This window comes from Lactuca sativa, chromosome 2 (assembly GCF_002870075.4).
Source record: "Lactuca sativa cultivar Salinas chromosome 2, Lsat_Salinas_v11, whole genome shotgun sequence".
NCBI lineage: Eukaryota > Viridiplantae > Streptophyta > Magnoliopsida > Asterales > Asteraceae > Lactuca > Lactuca sativa.
Window position 1 is genome coordinate 138,052,730 of NC_056624.2, and position 11,794 is coordinate 138,064,523.

The following is an 11,794-nucleotide window of genomic DNA, read 5'->3' on the forward strand; positions in this document are numbered from 1 at the left end:
GTATGTTAGCGAGTGTGTGCGGCCATACACGCGTGTGCGGCTGCACACTCTGTGTGCGGCTATACACGTGTGTGCGGCTGCACACTCTGTGTGCGGCCATACACGCGTTTGCGGTTGTACACACGTGTGCGGCTAGTGGTCCTATAAATAGAATGTGTTTGTGTCAGTTGTACAGAGATGTCAGTGACGTATGTATGTGTTTTCCCAAGGTGTACCTGACATTTATATGATATAGATGTGTGCATGCTTGGATTAATTCTTCTTCTACTCCTTCTACACTCTGTTTGATTGTTTGACTTAATTAATCACTGATTTGGATCCATAGTTTTTGGGACTTACAATTGGTATAAGAGCCAATTCAGTGTCAATTTTGAAGGAAATTTGAAGGTGTGCGGTTACAGTTTGAAGGTGTGCGGTTAGAGTGTGCGGCTGAGTGTGCGGTTGAAGTGTGCAGTTAAGTGTGCGATTGAAGTGTGCGGTTGAGTGTGCAGCTGAGTGTGCCGCTAAGTGTGCGGTTGGTGTGTGCGGTTGGGACCCAGGCTTGTAATGACGTGGGTCCCCAAATCTATATAATCCCGCTCATTGTGCAGGAACAGCTGTGGAGGAATGTCGTCAAACCTTGGTACGTCGACAGCGGTTGTTCCAGGCACATTGACAGGAGACATCTCCCAACTGCACGTCATTCAGAATTTTAATGGGGGCTATGTTTCCTTCACGGGAGGAGATGGAGGGAAGATCACTCAAAAAGGAATAGTTGTAAATGGAGTGCTAAGTTTTGAGAACGTCATCTACGCTCCTGAGTTAAAGTATAGCTTGTTGAGTGTCTCACAGGTCAGCTTATAGACTACGGATAGTGATATAAGGTTAAGCTGTGAAGACCTCGATGCAATAGCGATTACAGAGTGTTCTATCGAGTTGTACCTGACGTTTTTCTAATATAAACGTGTGCAAGCTCGATTTCTTTTCATCTTCTTATTCTATTGCTGCTTGATCATTGACAAAAGGAGTTAGTGGTGTTCTCAAAGTGACGTCTCCAACTTTTGATCAGATGGCCAACACCTTTCAACCGATATGGATACAATTTCAAGGATTCCTCCCCTTCTATTTACTATTCCAACTTTATTGCCATTTGATGAGTGATCAGATACTGACACAAACCTCCCAGTCTCTTGTGAAAATAAGATGACTTGATCAGAGGCAGGGAGATCTTATCCAAGAACAAGTACCACCAATCCAACAACCCTCCAAAGCTGCTACACCAACTCAACCGACCCTAAAAGGACCAAGTAATGTTAGATCTTCGTTTGAAGTCGGGAGTTCTTCTGCTCCTAGGGGTTCTTCTCCTCCACAACCTACGCATGATGTTGCCTCTTTGAGGCTTGCCAGGTTTCTTGCTCAACAAGATTCAGATCCTTTACCTCGTGGCAAATGAATATCAATAGGTGAAGGAAGTTTAGGGGGAGCAGGCCCATCTATCTCAGAGCTCAAGGAGGAGATCACTGATGAAGAAGACCTGAGTCCATGCTAGCTCAAACCAAGGGGGAGATTGTTAGGTCATAATTTCGTGGTTTGAGTTAGGCATTCATCTTGTATAGGTCTTGGTAGGGTCTTGGGGTTTGTTATGTTGGTTGTAGTATGCTAGCGAGTGTGTGCGGCCATACACGCGTGTGTGGCTGCACACTCTGTGTGCGGCTATACACGTGTGTGCGGCTGCACACTCTGTGTGCGGCCATACACGCGTGTGCGGTTGTACACATGTGTGCGGCTGGTGGTCCTATAAATAGAGTGTGTTTGTGTCAGTTGTAGAGAGATGTCAGAGACGTCAGTGGCGTATGTGTGTGTTTTCCCAAGGTGTACCTGACATTTATATGATATAGATGTGTGCATGCTTGGATTAATTCTTCTTCTACTCCTTCTACACTCTGTTTGATTGTTTGACTTAATTGATCATTGATTTGGATCCATAGTTTTTGGGACTTACAATGTGCGTTTTCCTCAACGGTGTTTCTATGGACAACTTTTGGGAAAGACTAGGAGGAAGGAATCATGGATCGAGTACGTTTCAGTAGCTTTACGAACTTCGAAGCTTGGTACAATAGCTACGCCAAATGAAAATCTCAGAAACTATATGGTGAGGTCGCGCTTCCTAGCCACCTTGGCCCAACTTCTTATCGACACCATTATGATATACCAGCCTTTCCTTGCATTATATTATCAGCAATAACTACGTTGCATCACATCAGTCAAATCATACTCTTGAGGAGAAAGGGGTATCAATCCAGACAGTGCTGCATAATCCCATTGCACAACACCACATCTCTCGTTGTCGAGGTTCGATCATTCCTTTTATCTCTTGAATCCATTATTTCTTTGAGTCTATCCAGCCCAATGTCATTGGCCTCTCAACAATCTAATTAGACTGGGGGGACTTGGTAACATATGGTCCATTAGCATGATCCAGACGTCAAGACTTGGCCTACCAGCCTTGTCTAGCGCCCGCGTCTGGCACTCGGCGAGCGTCCTCTCCTTGCTAGCTGGGCCTGATCTGGGCCGGCCCAAGGCCTGACCTAACTCTCCCCAGACCTAACTATCCCCCATAAATAGAACATAATCTCCCCCCATAGAAAGACAGCTTCCATTGGACCTTTCCAAGAGATCTAAACTCTAACTCGCCGCTATGGATAAATACACAACCCACACACCAAAGTAGTTCTCTCCGGCTGGGAGAAACTCATTCATCCTCAACACCGATCTAACTTGATCATCAAAGCCTACTCCCAAGGCTTAGGCCCTGGGGCAGGTCTAACGATATGTTGTGGTTCTTGCTAGGAATCAAGTCGAGAATACGCAGACGACATCACGCTCGGATCTCCAATCTAGATCCAAGTCTGCAAGACCTGAAGACTAGGCGAGATGTCACAACAGCTATCAATAGAGAAAGCATATATCCTTTTCTAATTTTCATATTAACTTAAGGTTTTAAGTGTTTTTCCGCCACATGAACTTTTTATAACTTAGAAAACCCATCAGTTTGTGCCTTGACGAAATGGGTGGTGGAAAATTGTCCTCACCATGTTTTGAATTATCACCACATCCATATCAATTGATATAGAAAACAATTTTTTTGTAATTTATAAGTTTTTAATACATAATATATAATTTTAAAAATTATATTTGGTATGTGGATATCCAGATAGTTAAAACATAATTGTAGGCTCATCATTTCCTAGTACGTGGATTTACGTAATAGTCATTAATGCAAATGTATGAATTCGATGAACCTTGTGGACTGTTGTGATATGTCTTCGAGCTTAATGTCATTTTTGGATTGCGTCTTCTGGTTAAGCCTAAGAATCACAGCAAAAAAAAAAGAGCCGACATTAGTCGTCGTCCGAGAAGGGGTCCTGGAACGAGACTTCGACGGTCTATTTAGAAGTTATATGAGGGACTTAGGGTTTTGTATTAGATAGAGAGTGACCGATCCCTTCTTCTAGAGAAGAAGGGTCCTTTTATACATGTCGTCCGGGGAGCATGTCCCCAATAACACCTTCTGTCTTGTTTGGACTGTTAGGACATGGAGGCGTCCTATTGGTGGGTCGTGCACCACTAGTGGTTATCTGTTATTGGTGCAGAGGTACTGAGAAGCAGCGATCTGAGCGCTACACTTGTTGTTCTAGGGAGAAATATGGTACTATTTTGGCCTTTTATGAGCCTTGGTGTTAGGACGTTGGGGCCTAAGCGTAAGGCCACGAGGTCGATGGCTCGAGCCTAGAACTTATGTTGGGCAACCACCATTAACTAGGTCGTTCTTTAGATAACCACTATGTTATCTTTGACACGTTAAAAAGTCCCCTAGGCTAGTAAATGCTTGTGTTAGCCTTGGGTAGTTGGGTTATTCTAGCTTAGATCAATACACGTGTTCTGCGAAGATGGATTTGACGTCCACCGATGTGACGGAGTCGACTAATGTTCAGTTGTTGGGTTGTTCTAGCTTAGATCATGACACGTGTTCAGTCTCCTCCTCTTGGGTTGGTACTATATTGGCCTGTTATGCTTGGTCACTTTTTTAAGGACTTTTATCTAAGTCATGAGCCTTGAGAAGTTGGGCTCCGGCCTTAATCATTTAAGTCAAATCGATATCGTCACCTCAATATTTTTAGGACTTAGGTATTGTTTGTTTTAAGGGAAAGGTTATGAGCCTTTCAAGCCTTATTATATATCATAAATGGGGCTGCTAGCTTTTTGGGTGTAGTTGACATGTTTAAGGAAAGGTTATGAGCCTTTGAAGCCTATGGTTGCATTCTCACAACGGTTTCGCTCAAATGACGTGCATGATCAATCTTTGGTATCATTTGGTAAACATGTACGACCTCTTATGTGAATGGTATCAAGCTTGAGTGGTAAAAGCATTCTGGTAGTTTTTTAGTTTTTTCTTAGTCAACTTTCTTCACTTCATTGATAGTGTTTTGGAAACAGATACATTGCTTAGCAAGTAAATAAAGAGAGATGGTTACATCATAACCTAACTCAGGCCTAGCTTTTAGACTAGCCCACTAGGGTGTGATTATCTGTTCGGAGTTTGATTACATTGCCCTTCGTCCGGACCTTCCTAGTCTGAGCTTCTCCCCTCATTGTTGGGGTGGTGGTGCAGGTTATGTGTGTGCCAACTAGCGGGGGTGTGTCCTTGGGCACCGAGGGTGTGAACTCCGCCTTGGTGCGCGTCCTCAGTCCCACTTGTGTGCTCCTTGGTAGAATTTTCCTTGTTGAGCCTACTCGTCTCTGAATGTTGCTTCATCTTTTGGGTGATATCATTGGAGTTAGGTGTTCACATCGACTTGCTTGCTATCCCAAGCCGTGACACTGTTGTTGTGTCTCTCTTCAGGTTGCAAAGGCACTTCTCCAATGGAGAGTGGTCCTACTGCGTCTGTACATCGGAACCTTGGATGTGCCCCAGGTATTCTTCTTCAATGTTCGACCATGTTTATGTGCATGCTGGAGCTTGGCGTTCCTGGGTGAATCGCTCTTCTGAAGGCAATTCTCATATTCCTTCGCGCTTCAGTTTTGTATGCCCGACTTCTCTTTGGGGGTGAGTGTTTTTCTTTTCCCGCCTCTATTCTCCTTATCACAACTCTTAGGCCTCCCCGTGTTCCCTATGCACCATCACTTGGGGAATTGACTAGGAGCAACCTGTATGGGTGGTGATTTGAGCACGATCTGAACCCGTCGAAGGTTTTCGTGGCTTCGGCAATTCTTTTTGGATTGGCCTCTTTGTCGGACGATGATGTGTCTGCGTTCGTGGTTTCCTCTTGAGGTGATCGTTCGACTTTGGGATCCATGTGTGCGTGTCACTCTCTACTTTGTGAACCAGTGTCTCCAGGCTTTCTAGCTTCGATGATTCCGCAGTGGTTCCATTGGAGGACATTCAGGTGGATTATCACCTGAACTATATTGATAGACAAGTGGTGATTCTCGACAGGAAGACAACGACTCTTCGAAAAAAGGTGATAAAACTGGTAAAGGTGCAGTGGCAGCACAAAAGGGATCAGAATGGACGTGAGCCTGAGGATGAGAGGAGAGAGCATTACCCATAATTGTTTGCAAAGGCAGACTTCGAGGTCAAAGTCTGATTCAAGTGGGGAGAAAGTTGTAACGTCCGGTTTTCAAGTAAATTTCTTATACTTTAACTAACTAATATTATTGCATAAGTGTCACACCCCCAAACCTGAACGGCAGAAACGTTTGGGGGCGAATGACGTCATGTCCGGTATCATAACAATTGTATAGTAAAGAAAGTACACACCACCATATTACATTAGAAGAAAAGTTTACATGATTGTATCAATACAAGTTCAAAAGTTGATTACACAAATCCCGATTCAAAATATGCAAGCAACGTCATCGCGTTACGCTTCAAAAGAATGCTGACAACCTGCCTTAGTGATTCCCTGAGAACACAAGTCATTTCAAAGAAAAAGTGTCAACAATAAAGTTTGTGAGTTCACAAGTAGTGGTTTGAATAAATGTATGCCATTCGAAAGTGCGTGTATGTATTTTCAGAAAATCCCATATTTTCTTAAGTGTATAAATGCAGTCTTTAAATGTTCAAGACCGTAAACCGTAAGCACTAGACCATGCTCAAAATGTTATTGTATAGTCTTAAAGAGTAAAACTATGTGAAGATCGTTGAGATGCATAAAAGTAATCCATAATAATACTTTTATTGAAAAGATATGATATTGCATTAATCATATATTCGGTGAGTTCTCATAACCATACTATAATATTCGCCTGCATGCGACGGTCTTCAAGCGTCGAAACGTTATGACACTTGTCACCCCACGAACTGTAGCTAACAGTCAGTGTGTGGGATTATTAGTCCCGTATACATCTATACACACTTGCCATGCTCTCCGGACGAGAGACTCTGGTTATAAGACATGAGTTACTGTAATACCCCCATGGGGTACAGTGAAGTTGTTGTCTCATGAATTCTCAATTATGTATCATATGTGTCAGTTTGTTTTCGCAAAGTATCGTTTTTCAAAGTGTTGACAAAAATCGTAGTAGTAATGTATATATTCCCGTGAATATAAAATGTTATAGTTGAAATGCTTACTGTTGGTATGAAATCGTATGTGTATTTATAAGTAAAACACATTTGGTATCCCAAAGTGGGTAAAGAAATGTTAGATGTTTATAAGCTAACTAAACCATTCGATAGTTGTAAGAACATCATGCAATGTATACTCAAAAGTTCGATGTTTTCATGCGAGTAAGGTTGCGTTTGTATTTTTACATGTATTCTCCCCTGTATAGTGATAAAAGCATTTTAAAAGCATTTAAAAATGGTAGAAAAAGGGGTATGAACTCACTTGTTCGGGTTGAAGAGAGTGAGACGAGAATCGAGCAGAACTTCGACTGCAGAAAGTTGTGTCTTCCGACTTCTCCGGGATCTCAGTAGCGTAAAACCTTCGTCGGGGCTCGGATATGGAACCAAGGGTGTCGGGATGGCCTCTGGAGCTCTCAAGTGAGTAAAAGTGAGAGAGTGTTTGAGAATTGTGTGCCAAAACCCGGGGCTTATGCCCTCTATTTATATTGCTGAAACACCCCGTATGCTAGGCATACTCTAGGGGTACGTTGGGCGTACTCCGGAGTCATCATCGCTTACGACTCGAGCCTAGCTAGCCTGTTAGCCGATGGGACTCCACACTGCGTCTGAGTACGTTGGGCGTAACCCAATTTACGTTGGGCGTAAATTGGATTTCAAACTTCTAATTCCGTAACTTTCACGTACGAGCTCCGTTTTTTGCGTTCTTTATATCCACGCATAGGTGAGACTGTGCTCTACAACTTTCATTTTGACTCCATTGGCTAGTTTTGAATTTATTTTTAATAATATATTTTTAATAGGCCGGGACTGATAAAGTCCGTTAAAAATCCATAACTCCTTTATCTGATGTCCGTTTCCGTCCGTCTTTTTGTCGTTGTGATGCTCTTATCGAGATCCTCAACTTTCGTTTAGATTGCGTCAACTAAAAATGGCTCGATCTCTATTTTGAGTTTTTAGCTATCTACTGCTATTCTAAAACTTCTATAAATTATAACTTCCTCATATGAAGTCAGATTTGGGCGTTCATTTTATGCATTGTTACAGCTTAACGATATCTACGACTTTTATTTAGAAGCCTACGGCTGTAAAGTATTTCATTGTAACTTTGCGTTTTACGCTTAACAGTATTTTACCGGTATTATTACGAATCTTAAAATGGTCATAACTTCTTCGTTATAACTCGGATTTTTGTGTTCTTTATATCGTTGGGAACCACAACACGTTATCTATCCCTTGGTATTCTCAAACTGAGCTTTTTGAATACTTTATTTTTTACGCTATTTTTATTAATTTACGCAAAATTACAAAAGAAGTCGACTTTAGTCAAATATATTGATTCGAAATATTGGGTTGTTACATCATCCCCCCGTTAGAGGGAATTTCGTCCCGAAATTAATTTACAAGATAAGCGTTTATGGACTAGGGAAGAGATGCGGGTACTTCTGTTGCATCTGATCTTCTCGTTCCCAAGTAAATTCAGGTCCTCGCTTAGCATTCCAACGGACCTTCACTATCGGTATGCGACTTTGTTTAGTTCGTTTGATTTCACCATCCACTACCTCGACGGGTTCTTCTACGAAGTTAAGGTTTTCGTTAAGCTCGATTTCATCGAGTGGAATTACAAGTGTTTCGTCGGACAAGCACTTCTTGAGGTTCGACACATGAAATATTGGATGTACTTTGTTCAGCTCAGTTAGAAGTTGGAGCTTGTAAGCTACTGGACCAATTCTTGCAGTAATTTCGAAAGGACCAATGTACCTCGGGTTTAGTTTTCCGCGCTTCCCAAAACGTATCATGCCTTTCGAGAGTGAGACCTTTAATAGGACGCGGTCACCAACCTGGAATTCCAAGGCTTTTCGTCTCCTGTCGGCATAGCTCTTTTGTCTATCTCTCAAGGCTTTCAATCGTTCTCGAATTTGAACGATCTTTTCCATTGTTTCCCGAATGATTTCCGGACCGGTGAGAGTGCTATAAGGGCCTTGGCCTCTTGCTAACTGTGTGTCGCCCATTTCTGCCCAGCACAGTGGTGATCTGCATTTGCGGCCATAAAGGGCTTCGAACGGAGCAGTCTTGTTGCTAGTATGATAATTGTTGTTATTGGAGAACTCTACTAACGGTAGGTGGATGTCCCACGCTTTACCAAAGTCTACTACACATGCTCGCAACTTGTCTTCTAGAGTTTGGATCGTTCTCTCACTCTGGCCGTCCGTCTGGGGGTGATAGGTCGTACTCATGTCTAATCTTGTACCCAAAGCCTTTTGTAGTGTCTGCCAGAATCTTGAGGTAAATCTATTGTCTCTGTCTGAGATGATGGATTTCAGAACTCCATGAAGTCGTAAAATTTCTCGGATGTAGGTTCGTGCTAGTTTCTCCATCTTATCAGTCTCTTTGGTTGATAAGAAGTGGGCGGATTTGGTTAACCTGTCGACAATCACCCAGATGGTATCATGACCACCCTGCGTCTTGGGTAGTTTAGTTATGAAATCCATGGAAATCTGCTCCCACTTCCATTCAGGTATCTCGGGCTGATGGAGTAAACCTGAAGGCTTTTGATGCTCTACCTTGATCTTGGCGCAAGTTAGGCACTTGCCTACAAAGGTAGCAATTTCTGCTTTCATATTCGGCCACCAGTAAAGTTGCTTGAGATCCAGATACATTTTATCTGAGCCTGGGTGCACTGATTATGGGGTTTTGTGTGCTTCCGACATGACTATATCTCTGAACCCGCCGAACTTCGGCGTCCAGATCCAATTCATAAAGTAACGAACTTCGTCGCTCTTGATTTCCAGATTCTTGTCCATTCCTCTAAGTGATTCCCCTTCCATGTTGTCGGGTTTCAAGGCTTCTAATTGAGCTTCCTTGATTTGTGTTGGTAGGTGGGAATGGATCGTCATGGTTAATGATTTCACTTTTCGTCCAGAATACTCCTTACGACTTAGGGCATCTGCCACAATGTTGGCTTTGCCTGGATGGTAACGAATTTCACATTCGTAGTCGTTTAGTAGTTCGACCTAACGATGTTGCCTCATATTTAACTCCTTCTGGTCGAATATGTGTTGAAGGATCTTGTGGTCGGTGAATATGGTGCAGTTAGTACCGTATAGGTAGTGTCTCCATATTTTTAAAGTGAACACCACCGCTCCTAGTTCTAAGTCGTGAGTGGTATAGTTGACTTCATGAGTTTTCAGTTGTCAAGAGGCGTATGCAATAACTTTTCCTCTCTGCATTAACACACATCCCAACCCTTGATTGGAAGCATCGCAGTATACCACGAATTCTTCTGTCCCCTCCGGAAGAGACAAAATGGGTGCACTGCAGAGGGCTTGTTTCAAGGTCTGAAATGTCACATCTTGTTTTTCTCTCTATTTGTAGGCTACACCTTTCTAAGTCAGGGAGGTAAGAGGTTTGGAAATGCTGGAGAAGTTCTGTATGAATCTGCAGTAATAGCCAGCTAGGCCTAAGAATTGGCGAATCTCAGTTGGCGTTGTAGGCACAGCCCAATTCTTGATAGCCTTTATCTTAGAAGGGTCCACGTGGATTCCCTCTTTGCTGACCACGTGACCTAGGAAGTCCACCTTCCTAATCCAGAATTCGCATTTTGAGAACTTTGCATAAAGCTTCTCGGCTCGTAATTTTTCCAAGACTTGCCTCAGATGTTGGCCATGCTCTTTTTTGCTCCTTGAATAAACGAGTATGTCATCTATGAATACAATCACAAATTTGTCCAATAATGACCGACATAGACGACTCATTAAATCCATGAATACAGTGGGGGCATTGGTTAATCCGAATGGCATCACTACAAATTCATAGTGACCGTATCTTGTTCGGAAGGCTGTCTTGGGGATGTCGTCTTCCAGGACTCTTAGCTGGTGGTATCCCGATCTTAGATCGATTTTGGAAAAATAGTTCGCTCCTTGGAGTTGATTGAACAAATCATCAATTCGAGGTAGGGGATATCGGTTTTTTAAGGTAAGCTTGTTAAGTTCTCAGTAATCAATACACATCCTGAATGATCCGTCCTTCTTTTTCACGAACAGCACTGGTGCTCCCCAAGGCGAGATGCTTAGCCTGATCAACCCTTTGCTAAGTAGTTCATTCAGTTGGCTTGGAAAGTTCTTGCATCTCTGCTGGGGCTAATCGATATGGTGCTTTGGCTACAGGGGTGGCACCAGGGATCAGATCAATCCTGAATTCCACTTGTCTGGTAGGTGGCACTCCGGGGAGATCTTCAGGAAACACATCGGGAAAATCACATACGTCTGGCACATCCTTGATGTCTTTAACTTCTCGATTCACATCTATCACATGTGCCAAAAATGCGTGGTACTCTTTGTGCAAATACTTCTAGGCCTTGATGCACGAGATAATAGGAAGAGTGGTACCAGGTTTGTCACCATATATTATGTGGGTTTAGCCATTTGGCAGATTAAGGTGGATGGCCTTTTCGAAACACAAGATATCCGCACGATGAGAACATAGCCAGTCCACGCCTATGATGACGTCGAAGCTTTTTATTGACACTGGCATGAGGTTGACTGGGAAAGACTTGTGGTTTAGCAAAAGGGTACAGTTTGAGTATATTTTTGTTGTGCCTTTGGTTTTACAGTTTCCCATTTCCACTATGAATTTTTCATTTAACGATTGAGTTGTTGTTTTGCGTAGATTTTTAAAGTTATGACTCATAAAGCTCCTCTCCGCTACACTATCAAATAAAATGTATGCATGAGAGTTTTCGAGGAGGAACGTACCTGTAACAACAGCGGGGTCTGCAACGGCTTCCTCCAGGCCCATTGCAAACACTCGGCCCCTTCCTCTAGTGCTTTTGTTGTTTGCCTTAGGGCAGTCCCTACAGAAATGCCCTGTTTCTCCGCACTCAAAGCAGGTGCGGCCCACTCCTACGTTTTCAGTGGGAGTGGCTGGTTCTTTGCAGAAGCGGACGTATGTCCCCTCTTGTGGCATCGGGAGCACTGGAATTCACTGCAAGGCTCGTGATGGTGGAAGTTGCACTTGCTGCATTTTGGTAGTTGACCCTTGAAAGAACTTGTTGGCGTAGGGTTAGGAGGGATAGTAACAGCGTGAGCTTCCACTACTGGTTGTTTTCTGGGGTTCTCTTGTAGGTCTTGCCCCTTTCTCTTGTTCCAGGGCTTCTTCGGGTTCGGTATCTCTTTTGGTGGGCTGTTG

General features: G+C 43.1%; 1 protein-coding gene across 1 annotated transcript in view; it reads right to left on the bottom strand.

The window, feature by feature from the left end:
- Window positions 1-11,404, bottom strand: part of LOC128132394 (uncharacterized) — a 41,443-nt gene extending 30,039 nt beyond the window's left edge. Inside the window, exon 1 of the mRNA XM_052768941.1 lies at window positions 11,362-11,404. Coding sequence (XP_052624901.1) covers window positions 11,362-11,404 — 43 coding nt within the window. The remainder of the gene's footprint in view (window positions 1-11,361) is intronic.
- Window positions 11,405-11,794: the final 390 nt, after the last annotated feature.